The sequence below is a fragment of the Grus americana genome, chromosome 18 (genome assembly GCF_028858705.1).
Source record: "Grus americana isolate bGruAme1 chromosome 18, bGruAme1.mat, whole genome shotgun sequence".
In the NCBI taxonomy this organism is placed as follows: Eukaryota; Metazoa; Chordata; class Aves; order Gruiformes; family Gruidae; genus Grus; species Grus americana.
The window spans coordinates 7113949-7135955 of NC_072869.1; the positions used below are offsets into that span (position 1 = coordinate 7113949).

Consider the following 22007-nt stretch of genomic DNA (forward strand, 5'->3'; position numbering starts at 1 on the left):
CTCCGTGGCCACGTTTTCAGTCCTTCCCTCCTCCTCCTCCTCCTCCTGCCTTCCTCAGCCTGCTGCAGACAGCCACACAGCGCGGTACAGCCCCTGCCTATTTCCCAAGCCCGTTTCTCCGGGTGCAGAGAGCTCCTTGCTCCCTCCTCCTGCCCCTGCAGCCACTCGGGCTACCAGCACCAGCCCCCAGCCCCTGGGACCCCAGTACAGGATCTGGCCCCAAGCCTCACCCCACTCCCTCTAGCTCCCAAGCGCCGCTTCACAGCCCTGAACCCACTGCTCCGTCTTTGCTCTAATCGCATTCCAGGAAGGGAAACAGAGAGAAAAGGAAGTCCTGGATTTTTATTTCTTTTTTATTTTTCCCCGCTTTAGACAGGCCCAAGCCCCCGCTGCAGAGCCCCTGCACTGCCCAGCCAGGACCGCATCTGAACCCATCTCTATCTGATCGCAAACCACTTCCCCAACAAGCTCAAAGTGGGTTTTTATACGGCCGTATAAACCCCCATGGAAAATACTTACATGCTTTATTAAATAAAGGTATTATTTTCTCATCATTTTGTTAGATTTTCTAGGAAGGATATAATTTTTCATTTAACTCCATTGGACGAAAAAACCCCACAACTGAAACCCTATAGAAAGGTATATTACCCTGTAGTGGAAAATTAGATTCCTCCTACACAATACTATAGGATGATTTAAACATAACATATAGGAATCTAACACATTATTAAATTGTATAGTATCTTTCTAGAAAGACCTACAGTATAGGATTCTAAAAATTACTCCCCACACCTATTATGCTTCAATCTAGCCCAGCTGGTTTCCTTTCTATTACATGCTGCAAGACTTTTCCTGAAAGGTTAGGGTTTTAATTGCGTCTTGAAATGCTGCCGCAATCACGCTCCGAGAACGGCTCCAAACTCCTCCGGACACGGCAAACTCAAGCGGGGAACCCCTGGCCTTGGGGTAGGATGGATGCAGGGATGGATGCGACCCCACTCTCTCCCACAGTCAAAAAATACCTTTGCTGGCAGAGGGGAGAGCTCGTCCCAGCCCCTTGGCTTCATAGGCACAAAGCAATTCTCTACTTGAATTAAACCAGTGGCAGCCCTCTCCCAGAGCTCACTGCCCTAAATGTTAGGGGGGTTCAAATAGTTATCTGTACCCCAGCATCACGCACCCGTCCTCTTCCCCCTCTGCGAGAAAAACAAAGGGTTAGGAATAAAAGTTGCCTTTAGCTGTTGCCATAGAGACTCTCCGGCTCGGCACAGAAACCCCAAATCTTGTCAAAAAATGGAAGAATTTAAGATTTTAATCAGCGAGAACGCAAAGGAGGCCAGGAGCATCAATGCACATCCTTGCCCTAGCACTCTCTGCCTTCAGATGTGTTCCCCCTCATTTAACAGCATCCCAAGAGCTGGCCGGGAGCGGGGACGGAAAGAGAAAGGAGCGAAAGCAATGAAAATCCCATCCGCTTTCGAGTATTTTCTCTCCCCACCGAAGCAGCTGCTCGCTGGCCAGGCTGATTTCTGGACCAATAAGCCAACGGCCAAGCTGTTTGTGTTCCCGTTTCCTTCATCCGCTGCCAGAAAAAAGAAAATAAAATACAACAATACAAGCTAGGCAAAATATTTCCCGGAACCGCTGCTATTTCTCTCATAAACTTCACCTCGCAGCCAGCACGGCCGGCAGCAGAGGAGGAAAAACAAAAAGAAAATCCCAACTTCTAGCACCACGAGATGTTTCTGTGACCGTGTCAAAATTGCTCTTTTCTGCCGCATCCTCCGCGTTCACTCCTGACCCCGCTTCCACCACAACCACAAATCAAACACCGTGGGACAAACTCACTGCTCCGGCATTTTTGCTGCCTGGCAGAGGTCCGGCTCTGGCCGTGGCCCCCGGCTAAGACAAACACTGCCGGGAGCACGCTTCGGTGGCTGCCTTTCCCCCGGCCGCCCGGGCGGCACACCGCAGCGTGCCGAGGTGGCTGGAGGATCCTATTTTACAGCCGTTTTAAGATTTGCGGCGAGTTTGGGAGGCGATGGCATCCGTCGGCGGCTCGGGGATGGGGCAGTGGTTTCACCAGGCAGCGGGACGCTGGGGATAACCAAAACCACGGGGTTGGGGAAAAGCCTCCAGTGCCAAGGGGTGTTGTGTTTCATGCCTGAGGACACGAAGTTTGAGGAATACCAAAACAAGGAACTTCAAAAAGGAGCGGTGCTGGCCCCGGGGCGTATTGTTGTATGAGCTCAGGCTTTTTGGAGCGATGGAAAAAATCATGCGCCAACCCCAGAGGGACAGCGGGAGGACTCTGTGTGTGGGGACCAAGCCGAGACACGTGCCACCAGCATTCACCCGCGGGACCCAGAGGGGAGCTGGGGGGACGTGGACACACGTGGCAGCACCCTGCAAGAGGGGGTGCTCCCACACACACCCCAGCACCCCGAGCTGCTCCACAGCCCCGAAGCTGGGGGTTCGGGCAGGTGCCCCCGCCAGCCCCCTGGCATGCTGCTGCAGGGGAGAGCTTGCTGCTGGCTTGCAGCCCGGGCACGCTGAGGTGTCTCTCCAAAACCTTCCACCACCGCTGAGTCCCCATCTGCTCAGCTTCTCAGCCAGCCCCTCGCCTTTACCTGCTGCTGCACACCCAGATGCCCACCAGGATGAAGGTTTATTTCCTTTCCACTAACCCCATCCCTCCCAGCGCTGGGGGACGCATCCACACCACCACCAGCTTCTCCAGAAACCAAGAACCAGCGTGAGGACCCAGCTGGCAAGGAAGGCGCCGGAGGGAGAGGGGACTTACAGGCTACAAGAGCCACTGCAGCACCAGCTCATCTTTGGAAACGAGATGACTTTGGCTTGAAGGTCACTGGGAGAGGAGCTTTGTGACTCCTTTCCATACCTTTGCTCTTCTCCCATTGCGAAAGCAGGTCTGGGCCCGTGCTGCCATGCCCTGGGCTCTGCTTAGCCCGTGGTGAGTACGTGTGTAAACACACACACACACAGCGTGCAACCCTACAACTGCCCTGGAGTCCCCCGGCCACTCTCGGGGCCACTGCCAGGCTCAGGGGCACCCTTTGCACCCAAGTAAAGCAGCCAGGCACCCATGGGTGCAGCCAAGCACCTGCACAGCCTTGAGATACAGGGTTGAGGCAGAGGGTACCATCTCCTGTCCCCAGATAAAGGCTATGGACCGCTCCAAAGGGGATTCACCAAAAGCAGGGAAAGGCTCCCAAGCACCCCACGCTGCCCGGCCCCCCAGCCCTCCCCATCCCCCTCGAGCAGCTCCCTCGCCTGCTTTCTCTCTTGCTGTGCCTGTGTGTGTGGGTGTATTTGGAAACGAGATCTTTCCAGCTGAACTGCAAAATGAAATGCAGAGATCACAACTCCTCGAATAGCTTCATCGCGCGCACACACACACACGAACCTCCATCCTGCCCCCAATGCAAAACCCAGGCAATAGTAAAAAAAAAAAAAAAAAAAAAGGAAAAAAGGTGGAAAAAATCAAGGTATTTGGCAGAAGAAAGGAGGGGATGTGGGGGAGGTGAGGAGGAGGCACAGCAAAGCACTTTTGGTGCATCCTTTTGTCCCCCAGTTCACCACCAGATTTGACCACCACTTGCCCAACCCTCTGTGCTCCCGGAGCCGAGACAGCCCAGTTTCACGGGGCTACAAGAAAAGAGAGAAAAACCCAGCAAAAAGCCAAGCCCAAAACCCAGCTGCAAGATGTGAACATCCACTGCTGGAGGAGCCAGAGCCCATTCACACAGATGAAGGAAGAAGCATCTCCACCCTCGCTGTGGGTACCCTGCGCTGGCCTTGGGCTCCTCCGCTGTCTTCCAGCCTCATAGGAGACAGGATTCTCCCATGCTGCTGCCACGAGAGGTTTTTGAGGAAGGGGCTTCGATATGCCCATGGGGAGGGGGGGGAATTGCTCCTCTGGGAGCTGCACATCAGTGGCCGGGGCTGGAGGGGAGAGGCAGAGCCCAGGGAAGGGGCTGCAGGAGGGGACGGGAGGTGCTCCATCCCAAGGGATGGGCTGGAAGCATCCTACCACACAGCAATGCCTAACCCAGGCGAGGGGACGCACCAGCGCCTGGAGCAATGGGTCAGGGGCAGCGGAGGAGCAGGGGCGGGGGCTCGGAGCTCTGCTCGCCTGGCCCGGGGACTTCTCTGCTAACGCGGCTGTGCCAGAGAATGGGGTCAACACGCACTGCCGTAAGGGGACCGAGTTATCCCCCATGCAAAACAGAGCCCAAGGGGTGGGAAGGAAACGTCCGCCTTAGCTAGAGGAAGGACACACTGGGGGTGTCCCAGCACCAGCCTCTTGAGGGGACCACGACAGGGCAGCCTGGCCCACACCATCACCAAACCACGAGCTTCCCAAGCTGCTGACCCCACGTGCACCCCCATACGTGTGGGTACAACAGCCCCGGGGTGCCGAGAAGCCCACCCACCCGGGCATGGGGCACGCCGAGCCGCGAAATGCCCAGTGCCAGCCCCACGGCCGGCATCGCTGGGGTGCCACGGCTCACCCGGGGTCGGCATCGCATCCAGTGCGTCATCCAGAGCATCCGCATGGGAAGATCTTGTTCCTCTACCTGGGCTCACGGATACCCCACCCCCTTGGCTAGGGCTATCAAGGGGTGCACTGAGACCCCCCCAGCTTATCTCACCAAAGCATCCTCAACCCCCAAACAGCTACCTCAGGGGGACAAAATCCTGGGCACAGGGAAAAAGGGAGCGGATAAGAGTACAAGGCTCCAGCTGTGATCCATCCCAACTGCGGAGCCGAGGAGCTTTGCCCGTGCCTCTCCCCTGAGTCAAATCGGGCTCCGCGCCCTCCAGCACTGAGCCGACCGGAGGATTACAAACAATAAAGCAATTTATGCGAGGCAGAGGCCTTCAAGATTTATGCTGTATGCTCACAGTAAAGTGCAAACACATTCCCCTCCGCACGTGGCTGGGTCCTTTGTCAGAGGAATTTGGATTTTTGACCCCAGAAGTCAGGATGAGTCTCTGAAGGAGCATCAGAGACAGACCTGCACTGTGACCCCGAGCAGATTATGGTCTCAGGGGTATATCCCGAGACATATTTATGGTCCTCCAAAGCAAGATAAGTCAATAACCACATACAGTAGCAGTTACAAGTCAGATATTAATTTAATTCCTCTCCTCCCTGTCTGCCCAAATAAGCATTAATTCAATGGAGCATCAGGGCCCCGTTATTTATCATTCTTACCGGGGTTTCTGTTTTCTCCTGTTAAGGTAGAATTGCTACAGCCAGGCTATCTAGACACAACGGTTCCCAAATTAAAGATACTCTGCATCCGACACAGGCACGGGGGGACCGCCAGCCCAGACCCAGATTTCATGCTATTAGCAGCTAACGCCGACACGGAGGAGGCTGGTTAAAGCGCAGCCCACCGAATGCACTTGAAAGCCTCGTTCAACCCGCAGCAGAAGGAACATTTTATTCCTGCAGACCCCAGGGCTGCGCGGGAGCCCAGACGCTTCCTCCCTCCCGCAGGATTTGGCCAACCCGGCCCCGGGGGGCTGTGCCCACCCCCCCTCAAGGCAGCGCTCCCGCCACCCTCCCAGAGCCGGATTCCTCCCAAGTCTAGTCTCAACCCAGAGCTAAAAATGAACGTTATTCATGATTAACATCTATATTTGCATAGCGTGGCTGGCAGCTTAACACCAAATAAATGTTTTGGCAGAGGGAGTTGCAGGCATGGGGGCGAGCCCTGCCCTCCAGAAAGGAGCTTCAGCCTCTCCATGGGTTAACGAGCACTTTCTAATTGAATTAACAAATCATTAACAAGTCCTGTTCGCCATCTGGGCAGGGGAGGGCTCTGCCTCGGGCTGCTCTGGCCACCAGCATCTCAGAGGCAGGAGGAGCGAGTGCTAAACCCGACCTGATTAAGTTAGGAATCGCAGGAAATCCTGAAGGCACAACCCCCCCCGGGGCGTGGGGCTGCCACGGGTGCGTGAATCCCCGTGAATCCCTCGCCCAGCTCCACCCCCGGCCGCAGGTTTGCCTTCAGCCCCGGGGACAGGGAGCATCTCGAGGCCGGTTCGGTGGATGCACTCGGGAAAACCTCTTGGAAGAGACCCAAATTAGAGATAAATATAAGGATGCTTTGCATCAGGAACCCTGTAAGTGTGGGGCTAGCGTATGGATTACGGTAAATAAATCCCCTTTTCTTTATAAGCTTGTCTGTGCCAAGCTCCCAGCTCTCGCCCATCACCCGCTTTAGCATTTTGTTCTCATTTTCAGCCCCCTCCTGACCTCACCCCCGGGTTTCGCGTCCTGGCAGAGGAAGAGAGAAAGCAGGGAGGACACGAGGGGAAAAAAAAAACCCCACCAAACCAAACCCCACCAAACAACAGCCAGTCCCTTTTGCCTAGGAAACACATTAAAAATCCCAACCAAAACCACGTTTCAGGCACCGGAGCCAAACCAATAGACAATTTCCATCCACTTGTGACTAACCGGTGAACTTCTCGGGGTTGAGTCACGGGCACGTCCCAGTCCCACACACGTGTGCGCGGCCCCGGCTTGGGGCTCACGTCGGGACCTGCCCAGCCGTGCCGCACCTCGGGCACGCGATGCTGCTCCTGGCACCCCGACAGCCCGCTTCCCGTAAGGCAGGAACCAGCGCCATGGCAGTCATCACGGAGATCGAGCCTGAAAGTTTCTCTCAGCAAATATTCAGGCTGAAATATGTGCTTTTTCCATCTGCTCGAAGCTTCTTTGCTGGGGCTTTGGTAGGAAGCAGATGTGAGAGCATCCCAAAGCACGATTGGTCGTTACTCACTCCGTTATATAAAACCATGAGAATTTCCTTTTTTTTTTTTTCCCCTCTCTTTGCACCAGGCCAGATTCCTGGGTGAGAGGCCAAGGCTGGCGAAAGTCAAAGCCAAACAAACCCAGGTTGGGGGAAACCTCCGTGTGCATCACCAACCAAAGGGAATATTTCACATCTAGGTCGCTCAGCAGAGAGCCAAGGCGCCGGGGAAAGGAAAGCCACGATCTGGCCTCGTAACAAACCCAGAGACACTTAGGCCTCCTAATTAACTAGGAAATTCAACCCCCTCCAAACCACAGCAAAGCTTCAAAGCCCTCCCAACCTGACTCCGGATGCTTCTTCCCCAGTTCCCCCCGGACCTTCCTCCCCATCCGCAGCGGCCAGCAAAGCCGCCGGGGGCAAAGGCTCCCCGGGGCTCCTCTTCCAAGGGAAAATTATTTCATGATCCAAATGAAAAAGCCATCAGGGAGGTTCGCTCTGGCCAAAGCAAAACAGTAGAAAAAGGAAAGGAGAGCTGAGAGAGACCCGGGCAGGGAACTTGGGGCAATCAAACACTTGGTCTTTTCTGCACGGAAAAAAAAAGTGAAACAGAGTTTAAAGTAAAAATGGGAAAGAAGCAGTTTTCAGTATAACGCCAAAACATCTGCAGGGGGTCTGGGGGGGAGAAGAAAGCAGAAAATTTTCTATGCATCATAAAATCCTGGGCATTTCCAGACCGGCTCCAACACTCAGTGCTACTGAACGGGGAAGAGAGCACAAAAGCCGATCAAGTCGGGAGCAGCAAGTCTGCACGGATCGGCCGGGAGACACGTCAGCCCCGTGGATGAGAGGCGGCTGGGGTGGTCCGGCCCCATTCCGAATTACCACCCGCCTGTCCGAGGTCTGAGCCCCCCCGGTCCTGGGCAAAAAGGCTGCGATCCCCCACCCCGCCACCCTGCCTCGGCTCCTGGCCCCAAATGAAAAGCAGGTCTCCAGAGACAGCCCCCGCCGCCCCGCGTGGGAGCCCTTGTTCCGGATTTCCTACAAGGAGCCAAAGCAGAGCTGTCCCCGAGCAGAGCAGGGTCCCCGGGCAGGACGGGGCCACCCCTCCCGGCCGGGGCTCCCCGCGCCAGGATGACATAACCATGAACTGCATGAGGCCGAGCCTTTTGTCTGCGCGCCGGGAGAGAGGGAGGGAAAGCAAGAAAGGAAGAAAGAAAGAGAACTTCTGGAAGTCATTACGATTCCTCTGCTCCAGTCTCCTTTTTGGCAGACAGCTTCCCTCTCCCCTTCCCTCCCTCCCCCCCCAGGCTGCTTCAAAATGCCAGCCTATGATTTTTAAATGAGAAAAAGCTGCGCTGTACTCCAGCGCTTGGATAAACTCCTACACAAACTTCCAGATGTGACACAACAGCCTGGAAGAGGGAATTCGCAGAAGAATCTCCTTAAAAACCACACACACACACACACACACGCAGGGAGCAAAGGAAGTGCCCGGCTGCCGGCACGGCCGGGCGATGGATGGCTCCAGAGACGGCTGGTGAGATGCGGTGCGTTACCTAGATTAGGATCGAGCAGCTCCCAGCTCTGCTGGGGAGGCAGCGATGAGAGGGATGCTCGCCACCGCACCTACCTCCAGGAGGTAAATACCGCCGAGCTCCTGCCGAGCTCAATCCCGAAGGGTTTGTGAACAGCAGGGAAGAGGTTTTGCAGTTATTTGTCCCCCAGGAGGAGAGGAATAACCACCCCACCTTCATGCTGCCCTTGGTAAAAGGCGACGGGTCCTGGTTCTCTCCAGGATCCTCCAAGGTGTGAGCCCAGGGATGCACCAGCACCTGCCCTGGGAGCAGCAGGATGCTCCGTCCCAGCCGGGGGGCTGAGGGGCTGCAGGAGCTCCCCCCCAAAGCCTGGCATCAGCCGGGAAAGTCGTGTTTCTCATTTCCCCCCAGGAACCACGGAAGGAGCACGGAGCTCAGCCATGGTGGCAGCGTTTCCATCTGCCCGGGGAGGGGCAGGAGGTGCCGGCTGGTGAACTGGGTCACAGGAGAGAAACAAGTTCAGATGCCCTGGGACGGATCAGACGCGGGTGAAGCAAACGGATTCTGACTCCTTTGTGGGGTTTTTAAATCAAAACAAGATCCATTTCAGGTCCAACCTCTCAAATCAAAGCTTTCTGCTTTGTTAAAATCCAAAGTGAGGTTGGAACAAGCGTAACAAAGTTTAAAGGACACTAGGTACGCTCTCCCCTCAACGCGCACCCTTTTGATAATCCAAAAATCATGGGTTTAACTGTGTGCTACAACTGAGCCCTTCAAACAGCACCGTATGCAGCACCCAGCTCTCCCCACAAGCTGGCCCAGCCCGGGGGGGGGGGGGGGGTGTGAGGACCCCAAGCACCCGCCGAGGTGACGGGGGTTCTGCTCACCCACTGCCCGAACTGCGGGCATCCCCACAGGGAGTGCTTCGGGAGGCACCCCCAGGGCCGGGGAGCCCAAACCGCAGCACAGCCCAGCGGGTTCAATTCTCGTCCCCACCACGCCGGAGATTCCTTGCTCCGGTGCAGCCGGACACGCGGACGTGCCCCTCCAGGGCAGCCGGATCCGGCCAGGCTGATGCGGAGCAGTGCCGGCACGCAGACCCACAGGGCTTGGGGCAAGCGCAGCGGGCGAGGGCTGACCGGCCCCCTCGGCAGGGCCAGCGCTGCCTTCCACGATGCGCCGAGCTCCGGCACAGCGACTCCAGCCGTCCCGTGAGCCAGCCCAGCACAGAGCTCAGCTATGCCTTGGCACGAGGCCCCAAGGGCTCCGGGCCCGCTCCTGGAGGCTGTCGGCCATCTGAAGCTCTGCCGACTTCCAGCAAGAACTGGGGGCACTCGGCAGCTCCCCGGGACGGAGCCTTTGATCATCCACCTCTCGCTAATGGGAAGCGAGCGGAGCCGTGCGAGGCGGCTGCTGGAAGAGCCCTCTTGGTTTTATTGCAGACCAAAGGCAGAAGGCAGGGCTGCTTGCCATGACCGGAGCAAGATACATTTCTTTCCTAAAGTCATTTTTGAAACCCAAATCCTGGGGACCGTGCAGCAGAGCAGCCAAGCGAGATGGGAGCGCTCCTCCCAGCGCCGCTCAAACCTCCTCTCCCCAGCGAGGGCATTCACGGAGCTGCCCTTCAACCTCCGAATCAGTAGAAAAAGGTGGGATCTCAGTCAATTTGGGGGCATCTCCCCAGAACGGCACCTTTCTTCAGCTTTCTGCAGCCCCCTCGCTGCCGGCGTGCTGCTCTCCAGGCAGCAGCGCTCTGCAGGCAGACACGGCGCGGGGGAAGAGGCAGATTTCAGTACTACAATAGAGATCACAGGCCCTTCCAGTTACACTGTTATTTTCCTATTCAGAGCTCTTAACACCAAGCAGTAGCATCCTCCCCACTTTCTCCATCCGCGCTCTTCAATCACTCCACAACTCTCAAGAAATAGCCTCATTTCTTGTCTCTGATCAGAGGAGCAGCCTGGCACAGACCTCGCTACAGCCTTTCATCCTCCCAGCCTTCACGGTGCTTTTATTTTACAAGTGAAAGTCAAGTAACCAGCCTGCCTCCTCCTTCCTCCCCCCCCCAGACGCCTGCTTCTCCTCTCGCTGCCTCGCCAGCACACACCGGGACAGCCTGCCTGTCCCCGCAGCCCTTCCCAGCCCCGAGCCCGTGGGTCCAGCGCTGTGACCATTAAACACGTCCCACCCATGTCCCTGCTCCTTCCCTTTTGACCCAGGCGGTCCTCTCCCGGGGCAGAGCCTTTCATCCCAGAGCCACTGGGAACAGCCGGGTGGGAAACCGGGGTGGTGTGTCCCCCCCCTCCCCGGGTCCTCTCAGCACCCAGAGAGGTTTTTGCTCAAAGACCACAATGGAGTGGAGGGGGAAGGACAGCTTGGCAGGGCTGATAACAGTTTTAGGGTTAAAACCTCAAGATTTTAAGCTCCAGAGTATTTCTGGATCAGGACAAACTTCATGACCTCTTTCTAGCCCTAAGGGAGAGGAGGAGCAGGAGAGCAGCACAGGTCCCCCCCATCTCTGCTCCAGATGGCAAGGGAGAAACCTCCTTGGCCCAGGCAGATGATGCTCTGAACAGAAACACGGTAGAAAAGCCTGACAAACCACCTGGACAGGACTTGGCATCCTTGCTGGGCACTCGGCACATCAACCGTCACCCTCCCCCTAACCCCACATCCCCGCCTCGGCTACCACAGTCCCTGCCTAGAGAGGGCTGGAGAGCAGCACCCCAGGGGCACAAGCTGCCCTTCCCGGGGCGGGCGAGGGAGCTGTGGGTGCAAGAGCAGCTCCAGCACCTCCTCCTGATACCCCATCAACAGCAAAGTTTATCAGCCAGATTAGAGCACCGCAATCCCGCCTTGGCAAGCCGTACATCTCCACGGGCACGGCTCAAACGAGCCATCCAATTTCTCCACGGGCAGGAGCCTCACCTGCAGAAAGGTAAAAACCGCCCGAGAGCAGCAGAAGCCGTCAAAAGCCCCAAATGCCCCAGGGCCAGAGCAGGATTCACCAGCCACGTGAGCCCAAGCACCGTCACTCCTCTCCAGGGCAGCTGGTGGCAACAAAGACTTTCCAGCAATGTGATTATACGGTTTTAGCAACAGGGCACGATTCCTAGAAGATTACAGCCTGAGAAGGGGCACTTTACTGGCCCACCACACTAAAGGAAAAAAATAAAACTAATAAATATAAACAAGCAATGGGCTCAGCTCTGGCACCGAGAGAGCCGAAGGGATGAGCAAGATGCCGCTCTGCTGAACAGCCCAGCGAGTGATGAGACGCAGTGTGGGTGCCAAATTGGCCACTGCTTTCCCTTCATCTGTAAGCTTAACCACTTTTTTTGTGTTGTTTTTAAATAAAGTCCCCCAATTCTAGGTCAGTGACCCTGAAAACAAACAGCCGCATGCAGACACACGACTCGGAGACCTGCAGCAACAATCCCCGTGGCTCTGGGGCTCCCGGCAAGTGCCTTTTGCTGTCGGTAAGGAGTGAAAAATTAGCGACTAGGAAAATCCCAGCTTGCAGGGCTGCACCTAATGCTCGTTCCCCTGCTCCCAGCGGTGCCTGCAGGTGCCCACAATACAACTCATTTTCCAAGGACAAAAGTTAATCTGCTTGTATTTGCAGCCACAGAGAAGATGCTTTTCGAGCCATTATTGGGGTGGGGGATTTTACTGAAAACAACTAAAGACATGCAGGTGCTAACACCTGCTTCAAAACAATTAGGAAGGAGAAAAAAAAAAAGATACTTGAAAACATTTAAATCAGCAATCATAAATAATATTAGTCACAGTAGGCAATAAGAACACACTGACTTGCAGCCTGTCATTAATATTTCTTCCCAAAACAGAAGGCTTCACAAAGTTGCAAGATTTCCTAAGATGCTTAAATAAATGCAGCTTTGAACTGCTTAGCTGGTGTGAAAGAGATTTGGGGGGAAACTGCTGGGACTATTCATGACTGGGAAGAGAAATCTTGTTTTTCCCCTCCTGGGGGACATTTTAGAAAAGAAGGCAGCCTGGTTATCAGATAAATTATTGCTGAAGCTCAAGTAAAACAATATTCACAACTCTGGCAGACCCTCACCGCTCTTCCCAGGCACATCGACCTCAGCCGAGATGTGATTCCCAACAGTTCCCGCACACCAGGAGCGGAGGAGGACTCGCACAGGATATTCTGGCCCTCTGTACCATGTAACATGTCCTCCCCGCTACCGCACAGCCTCTCCCACTCCAGATGTGGGTTTGCTGCCCATACGTACTCGCCCGCCTTTTGCGCAGGCAGAGCTGCACGGACCCGGTAACTTCCCATTCAGCCGGGCAGCGGCCGCCTCTCGTGCACCAGCCCCTGCTGGAAGCCACATCGCTTTGCTTTATTTCATTTCAGGTTTTTGTTTCTGCAAATAATAAATGGAACCAGAGTTCAGGGATGGTAAAACACTTGCGATGCTACAAACCATGTACTGGTTGCAACTCAAGTCCAAGGGAGGCTTTAAAGGCACCAAGACCGTGGCAAAAAGCAATTTTTCTATTGTCTTTTCTATTTCTTTCCCCTCCCTCCTTCTTTTGAAAGCTTAAACTTGACGAAAGCAGCTCGGACACAGAGCCCGTGCAGGAGCAGACGGGGAGTTTGGAAGGAAACCAGTCACCTTTGTGGGGTCACAGCTCACCCCAGGACCTGGTGAGCAGCAATCCTTGACCGATGCACACCTTGGGGACCATGATCCCCGCCTTGCCCAGACCCCTCCGAGCAAGGAGCATCCCCCAGGGCACTGCAGAGAGCGGGCCCTTCGGTCGGCCTCGCACACCGTGAATTATTTAGGGGTCCTGGAGCCGGGCAGCAAACGAACCCCTCCAGCACTACCACCTCCCCCCAACTGCACCCTCCTTAAAACCCTCGAGGAAGGGACCGGGGAGCCTAAAATGGGCGAGAAACGGGGTCAGGGAGGAAGCGCGGTTCTGCAAGAGGAGGGGACTGGGGTTACAGTCCCTCGGTATGCCGGGGGAGCGGGAACACGGGAGGCCGGCCGATTCCCGGGGGAGGAAGGGCCACCCGGGGCTCCCGCCCCGATTACCGGTGGAGCGGCGCGGCGGAGCCCGCGGGAGACGGGGCATCGTGGCGGGGCGGCCGGGGGAGGGGAGCCCCGCACCCGCCTCCACCCCGCACCCCGGCGGGGAGCGCCGAGCCCCCTGCAACAGCCCGGAAAAACTTCCCGACCGAGCATCGGGCAGGGGGCGAGCATTGCCCGGGTGCCCCCCCACCCCCGGAGGGTGATGAGTCCTCCCAAACCCCGGCTCCTTCCCCATCACCCGGCGGGCTCCAGCCGGGAGGTGCCCCCCGCCCTGCCCGCCGCTCCGGGGATGGGGGGGGGTGGGGGCCGCGGGGCTTACCTCGCCGCCGAGCACCTGCAAAGGATACGGGTTACAGACCAGCCGGAGGCACCAGCTCCGCGGCCGGCTCTCCTGGCTCAGGTAGAAGAAAACGACGGGGGCCAGCGCCGGGTAGGGCAGCGCCTCCGCCTCCGAGTCGCCGCTGCCCGCCTCCCTGTCCCCCGGCCCCGGGCGGCCCCCGGCCCCGGACAGGTCATTAAGGCGGATGAAAGTCTTGGCTCTGCCCGACTCCGGCTCCTCCTCGGCCGCTCGCGGTCCATCCTCGTCCATCCTCCGGCCGGCGGCCCCGGGGGGAGCCGGGGCGACGCGGGGCGAGCCGGTGGGGCGCCTAGAGGGGCGCGGCCATGGCGGGGCCGGGGGGCTGGGGGCTGCGGCAGGGCGGCTTCAGCGCCGGGGTGGCATGGCCGGGCGAGCCGCTGCCTCGCCCCCCACCGGGGCCGGGCCGCCCCCCTCGCCCTGCCCTGCCGTCTGCGGGCTCCGTAGCTCCTCCTCGCCGTGCCTCCGGGGGCCCGAGCCGGGCGAGCCGCGGGCAGGGAGGCCGGCGGGGCGGCCCCCGGTGCTGGCCCCCACCCGCGGGGCGGGCCGCCTTAGCGGCTCTGCCTGCCCCCTCCGCGCCCCAACATCTGCCCGGGGCGGGGGGGGGGGGTGGGGGTGCTGCCCGGCGCCCCGGGGACGGGCGGCGGAGGATGCTCCCGCGGGCGGCCGCGCCGAGCCGAGCGCTCCGCACAGCTGGATCCCTCACTCCAACTTCAAGTCCCGGCTCCTCCTTCCCCCGCCGCCAATGGGGGCTCGTTCCCGGCCCCTCCGCGCCTCCCCATTGGCTGCCGCGGGTGTCCGTCCGGGCACGGTCCCCAGGCGCGGCGGCGGGGCTGGACGGGGCGCACCCGCCCGGCGCTGCCCGGCTGGGGGTCGGGCCCGGTCACCCCCCTGCCCTGGGGGACCTGCAGCGCCGAGCGCTGGAGGGAAGGAGGGAGGGGGAAAGCCCTGCACTGCGTTAGGCAGAGGCAGCCCCCGGTGGGACACACTGCAGCACCAGGAGAGGGGGAAGCCGGTGAGAGGCAAGGGGGGGGGGGGGGGGGGAGATGGGGCAGGGGGAGATGGGGCAGGGGGAGACGGGGCAGGGGGAGACGGGGCAGGGGGAGACGGGGCAGGGGGAGACGGGGCAGGGGGAGACCGCCCCGGCCCCTTTGCGGGAGGGCAGGAGCCCCAGGCGAGGGAGGCCGCCGGGGCCAACAGGAGCCGGTACCGGGGCGTACGCCAACTGCAGCCCCGGTAGCGCCCTCCCGAGCGCCGCGACTCCGCTCCTCGCTGCTGCTCCAGCGGCCCCGGCGAGCCTTGCCCGTGCTCCTCGCCCTGCTGCAGGGCCCCGGGGGGTTCCCCCGCGCCGTGTCCCCCACCGCTTGCGAGCGGAGACGGTGCTGCAGGGCTGGGCACATGGGGGTCACCGCCATGTGGGCACATGTGGCACATGTGGGTCCCCGCGAGGGGCCACCCCGTCCGGAGCAGGTCGCCCCGGGGCGAGCGCGATCGCGGCCAGGAGCTCCCAGGGGAGCCGGGCCCCGAGCAGGGGAGGGCCCGCCACCCCCCACCCCCGGGAGCAGCGGGTGCCCCCGGTCCCCCCGGCTCGGAGGACGCGGCCGGAGCTCCCTCTGCCGGTGCGACTCCCGGAGCCGGCCCCGACGGCGCAGACCGTGCCGCAAGCATCCCCCGGGAGGGAACACGGGGACGGCGTGGGGCACGCCACGCTGGGCGCTCCCGGCCACGGCGCAAGCCAGAGACCTTCTTTCGGCAGGGCCAAAGGATTTTCTGCAGGCACCGCTCATTTTGAGCGCAGACATCCCCACAGGCTGAGCCAAGGTCCTGTTCTTAATGTTTAAGATTTCTGGCCACTTTAGAAATAGCTTTCTCACCCCCACGTCATACCTATATATAAGCATCCCCTTCTCCAGAGCACGGGCTAGCCCAAAACCACCTGCAAGAGCAATAGGGAGATGCTTTTGTCTGACCCAAAATGCCCTCTCTGGGCTGAATCCTGCTGGCCTGGGAGCACACGATCTTGGATTCACAGCCTGTGCTGTCCAGCCCGAGACAAATCACATGGCTGTTGGCACAACTTCAAGGCCAGCCAGGCTCTGCTGCAGAACCACGAGAGACAGTGTCCGGACAGTGGAGGAGATGCAAAGCCCACAGCCCCATCACCAGGAGACCCTCCTGCAAGCCTAGGGGGACACGAGTGTGGCAGCACACAGCGCGTGTGACACCAGGCGAGCGGAGAGCCTGTGATGTGGTTGCCAAGGACAGGGACTCCCATTTCTCTCCCACATTTCTGAGCGATTCCCCCCTCCGGATGCGGTGTCTGCACCCATGAAGAGGGCAAAGCTCAGCTGGTCTTTGGCCTCTCTCTGCTCCCACCAAAGCCAGCAGACATACTGACACGCCAGGAGCTCCCTCACTTCCCCAGCAAAGGCTTCTGTGGTGGGGGAAGACACCAGCCTTTACGCTCCCAGCACAGCCCAGCCCAGCAGCCCGACAGCTCGGCTGTTGTATAAATGCAATTCATGGAGAGGTCTGCAAACACATTTGCATGTGCAAGGTACAGTCTTAGATCAAGCAATTTCCTCACTACATATGTGCAGCCTGGCCACAGCTGCTTTTGATCCTATTCTCTTTGTATCCTGATAATGTACAGAGAGCCTTTGTGTATCGGTCTGTTTATTTAAATGGATTTGGAGCAAACATTTTTTTAAAAGCTGAAGCTTTGAGCCTCTAAGTGGGTTACCAGATTATATGCTGTCTCCATTTTAATTACATTTGGCTCGTTTTGTTTATTGCATACATTTTTGAGAATTATGCTCATCGTGAGAATTGAAAACATTTTGCCTTAGAAGATACCTGCCCTATAAAGGGATCCAACATCACACAGGAGAGAGGATGCAAACCTTCCCATCTCAAAGAGCACTCTCCCTCCAACTACGACAGGAAAAGAAGAACAACTCGACAGAGCCATATATCCTCTAAGTTCAAAGTGAAGCATCCGAACATCAGAAGGCTCAAGCCAGCACCAGACTAGCAGGATTTTGGCATCAGCAAACACAGATAAGAGGATGCTCTTGCATGATCTTGGTTGTGGATCTTAGAGGGATGAGAGCATGGAGCCTGTCACAGCCCGGCCGGGGTGTTTGTCATCCTCTGTTTCAGCCAGCAGCAGAGCAGAGGGAGCACCCAGAGCTTCACTGTCTCAATGTGGGTGGGCAGAGGAGTTAAACTGGGAGCCCCCTCTGCGCTGCCCCAGCCCAGGCAGCTCCCCAGGGAGCCCTTCCCAGCCTAAACCAGGAATTTGTCTTCCTCAAACGCATCGTGGGGGGGAGAATCAGCTTTGAGATGGTCAAGGAGAGGGAGTGTGACTCCATCCCAGAGCCTTGGTGAGAGGGATGGAAAGCAGCAGAAAGCAACCCCGGAGACCAGAGCTGCACGTTTAGGGATTGGGGATGCAAATGAGAAGAAATTTCAATACAGCATAAGAAACTAATGAGGTCACGTTCACCTCACACGCACAGTCCTGGCCTCCTAATTATACCAAAGATAGCACAGGAGAGAGGGATGGGGGTGAGCCAGGGACAGCTCGGGTGGCAGCAGGAATTTTAGGGCTGTGGCATTTTTGGAGGAGATGGGGGGGAAAGGGGCTCATACGCTGCAACATCAGTAAAACTCCGGCAGCTGATGCAGTGCACCCCAAATTACTCAGCAGACCCCCAACAGGAACAAGAGCCATGCCACCCAAGGAGGAGCAGGAGGAAGAAGCAGCAGCCCTGCTTTCATCCCAGCACAGCCCTCTTGCTCTGCTCTCCCCCCGCAGCAGAGCTCCCCCCCCTGCCATTTTGGGGGTCTTTTGGGGGAGCACAGCTCCTTGCATTCTCTTTCTTAGCGGTACTTCTAGGAAAAGCATCACGAGCAATGTTTCACGTCAGCGGGGGAGCTTTAGCCGAGCTGATGCTCACCAAAGACGGCTCCGGCGTGGTAATGGGATTTGAAGCCGGCTGTACAGGAGCTGTGCTGAGCTGTAATGGGAAAAGCCTACATCTGTAACCATTTTAGCAGGAGGCGGATTGAAGACAGCCTCAACAGAGAGGCTCCAATCCGATGAGAACCGGTCGCTATTTGTTTTGCTGTTGACATACAGCTGCAGTAGCTGTGGGTGATTTTAATAAGACGGGATAATATTTCTATCAGTTCTGGGAGCTATGGATTGAACCCATATAGACATCTGGCTCGGGGCCGAGCGATAAATCGCAACAAGATCCAAAGCTCTTCTCATGCCTTGGAACCAGAGAGAAAACACACATTTCGTTTCGGATGTCACAGTTTGGGGGCAGAGCAGGCCTCCCACGACCAATTTACAGACTCGAGTGTTGATGAAGAGCACTTCGACAGCAGCGAGCATGCTCTATCCCGGCTCCCCCGCCCCACCAGTGCCAGCGAGTGCTGTGGGACCCCCCCCTTGCTGTGCACAGGGGTCCCTGGTTGGCCCCATCAGTGAATTAACCTCCTGAGAAACGCCCTTCACCATATTTCAGCTGACACAGCTACGGCGGAGACACCAGAGACCACCCTGCCCACCCCTCCTGCCTCCTCCCACCAAACCTGGCCCCATGCAGCCCCTGCTCCCCCCAGCCTTGGCACAGCCCCACGGGTGTGCTCCTGTCCCTCAGTGCCCACAGCTCAAAGAGCCCCAGACTAATGATTTGAGCACATTTGCTTCCTAGGACAGCAGCTAACAGCCTGGGAGGAGCAGGAGAGCAGCCCCACATTCAACACAGCACACGATGGCACCTTAACCCTGCATAACCTGGTCCAAACAGCTGCTTTTCCCCAAAAAAAGCTTATTTTACTAATTCCCTTTTTCATCACCCAGGCAGTTTCTTGCCCTCCTCAGTTATCCCATCGGTGCCATGCCCGTGACCTTCACCCTGAGCATCCCAGGGCTTCCCAGTCCAGTGCTGCGTCCCCAAACCCCCGGGCTGGGTACTGGCACGGGAGCCACCATGAAGGGTTTGGGAGAAGCAATCGCTTAATGAAACCAACTGCTAGAGGGTACGAGCAGGGCTTCATCTTTTATTTTTTTCCCCTCTTTAATGAATGTTTTTATTGTCTCTCTCAATCTTTATTAAGTGAAGAACCAGACAAGTAGTTGGAGGGAAAATATACTACAGCATGAAGCACAACCACTGTGCAGAGGGGACGTACACGACCGGCGCAATCCGTTTGCTGTGCAGAAAGGAATTAATAATTTAGGCTGGGGAATGCTTATTTTTGGCTGATGACCAGCACTTTCCTGCATGATCAATGTTTGCACCTTGACTTTTGGGTACACAATCAATCCATGCCTGAATACAGCCCGAGTTTTGGGAACTGCTATGTCTGCAAGGGCTGAGCCGCTCGGGGCCGTAGCATCAGTGCGGCTGAACCTCCTGACTCGGTGAGAGCTGGGCCCAGCGCGGGTTTCAGCTCTGGGGCTCAGAATATAATTTATAGTAAAAATATAATTTGTTATAAAAAAATCTGTCTGCCCCCCCATCTTTAAAAAAAATTGCATTTTCCTTAACAACTGCTATTTCCTCCAGAAAACATCAAGAGGAGATGGAATTGTCCTTTCGAGACTATCCCGGATGGGCAGGCTGGGTGTTTTAGTGGCCGGATCCTGGCTCTGACCCTCAAAAAAGGGTCATCACAGGTCCGCCAGCCCCACAAAGACAGCTCCCCCAGATGGGATGCAAGGACCCAGCACCACACTGGATGTTGGCCCTAAGCAATCCCCTCTTGCATTCACTGCGGCTCTGGCCGGAGCCTGCCCTTGTCCCCACGCCTGGCCAAGTGGCCACGAGGCTTCACACCGAAGGCTGCAGCGTTTCAGCAACCGGCTCAGACGGTCTCTACGTCTCTCTGGAGCGTTGGTACCAAATGAAACACGGCTTTCAAGGGACGGGGCTGGGGGAAAGAAACCCCAACTGAAATCCAGCCTTCTGCTCCTGCCGCTTGGCCCATCCGACGCACGCGGGAGGTTTTGCCTCGCTCTCCCCTTGGGTGCTGACACCCAGCCCCGCTCCTAGCTCACTCTCAACGCTGCCCTGGAGCCCCAGCTCTGCTGGGTGAGGTTACGGGTGAGCGAGCCGTGCCCCAATGCCCAGCCTCACCCCGCTGAGCACACATTTCGGAGCAGGTCTCCCCTGCCATGGGAGCCCTTCTCCCGGGCGGGCGCCAGCCTACAGCTCCAGGAGCCAGAGCACATCCCAAGCCTCCAACCATCCCTCAATCCCCCCAAATCTGCAGTTCTTGCCTTTTCCTCCCAGGCTCTCTGCCTCCCTTTCCAACACCCTCCTCTCCCCACCCCCCCTCAGGTTGCTTTCGGCTTTCATCTGGTTCCCATGCAGTGCGAACGCAGGACGCGAGCGGCACGCCAGCACCGCTGCTTATCAGCGGCTCCCACTCTAATTGAATCTTCAAATCTTGTCTGACAGGAAGAGACAAGAGGGAAATGAGACGCTTGTCGCCGAGCCCCGGATCCCCCAGCGCTGCCGAGCACCGGGATGTTGGCGTGCATCACGTGGTGCTCCCCAACGTGCCCGCCTTGGTCCCCAGCACCGCTACGAGCGCTTCCAGCATCCCAGCGAGGCCAGGAAGGCAGCACCACAGCTCAGGGTGGCCCCAGGAAGGAGAGGTACAAGGTATCAAAAAGCCAACTGTGCTGAGAGATCAGGCAAGGGGAAGGGCAGAGCCACGCAAACGCCTGGCTTGCACCAGACACAGGATGGGCTGCAGAGCTCAGCCCTGGCAGGGATCAGGACACCAAACCCTTGCTCCCAGCACAACAGGTTTGGAAGGAAACCTTCTGAGCACCGGCAGCACACCCACGAGTCACCCCACAGCCCTCCTGAGCAACTCCAGACTCAAGAAAAGCAACACCCAGCGATCCACCCAGGACCTCGCAGCAGCCAGAGGCACACAAGGACACCTCCATCGTCTCCACCTCCCCTGGCACAAGATGCACAACACCAACAAGAGGTCTCACCACGACAATTTTGCCTGGGCTCTTACCTGAGTCCTGCAGAGTCCCAGCCAGAAGAAACCTTCAGCCCAGAGCTGCTGCAGCACCCTGAAACACCCCCTGCCCCGGGGGCTGGCAGGGAGGGAAGGCAGGAGCTGGAGCAGCGATTGGCACCTGCTGAGCAAGTGCTAATTGAGGAAGGGTGGGTGTGGGAGGAGGAGAGGGCACGGAGAGGACAGCAGCTCCTGGTGCTCAAGCAAGAGCCAGGTCTTGGCCCATATGAAAAGGATTAACCAAAATTTGCCCTAGTAAAGGTTTTTCCAGCCAGCCCTCCCAGCACCCAGTGGCCGGGCTGTGACGGCCCCAGCTGAGCCCCACGTAGTGGAGGTCAAACTCATTAATCCTCCTTGGAAAGGCTGTGCTGCCGTGGGGAGGGGAGGTCACCGTCCTACCCCAAAGGGGCCAACACTGTCCCCTGACTCCCAGGCAGCAGCTCTGGGGGGGCACTGCACCCTCCGCACCCCTTCCCCTGCCCCAAAACAGCGGCTTCCCCCACCAGCTAGGGAGCAAGTTTTAAAATAAATTAATATTAAATGAGCACACAGCTCTACTAGCAAGGACCAACAGACATGGTGTGAATGTTTCCTGCTCTCCGAGGAGCGGTGGATAGCAGTGAGGGCGGGGGGATGGAGAAACACATCCCTCAGGGACCCCAGGAGGAGAGGGGGCAGGGCGGGAGGGAGAGCGGGGCTGACCCGGGGTCTGCGGAGGGAGGGCAGACGCTGCCAAGCCAGGGGGATGCTGGGTCACGAGCAAGAGCTTGTGCCCTCCGTCCCACGGAGCGCAGCGGGACTCGGGCGGGAGCTCAGCAGCAAGTGCTGTCCTGAGCTGGGATCTGTGGGCTGGGATGGCTGGGATGGCTGAGATGGCTGGGATGGCTGCCCTTCCTCCGAACTGGGGGCTCTGTGCCTGCAGGCAAGCTTGCCCACAAGCTGGGGGCACCCCTGAGTGCCGCTGAGCCTTCTGCACCCCAAACTTTGCTTCTTTGCTGCTTAAGCCCCTCTTGATCATTATTCATATTCCAGCTCACCCCCAATAACCCTTGATGTGGAAGAGATTTTTTTTCTACCCCTTTCCTTTTTTTTTATTTTTAAGGCCTCTGCTGGGAAATCTTTGTAATTAATGGCCCTTTAAAGTAAAATATAATTAAAAATAAGGTGGAGCATGCCGAAGCCTGCTGGCAGCTTG

The 22007-nt window shown here is 57.7% G+C and overlaps 1 protein-coding gene across 15 annotated transcripts in view; it reads right to left on the reverse strand.

The window, feature by feature from the left end:
• The window catches only part of CACNA1G (calcium voltage-gated channel subunit alpha1 G), a 151497-nt gene extending 137071 nt beyond the window's left edge, over window positions 1–14426 (reverse strand). For all 15 annotated transcript variants that reach the window (XM_054846273.1, XM_054846271.1, XM_054846272.1 and 12 more), the window contains exon 1: window positions 13746–14426. In XM_054846273.1, coding sequence (XP_054702248.1) covers window positions 13746–13987 — 242 coding nt within the window. In that variant the 5' untranslated portion in view covers window positions 13988–14426. The remainder of the gene's footprint in view (window positions 1–13745) is intronic.
• Window positions 14427–22007: the final 7581 nt, after the last annotated feature.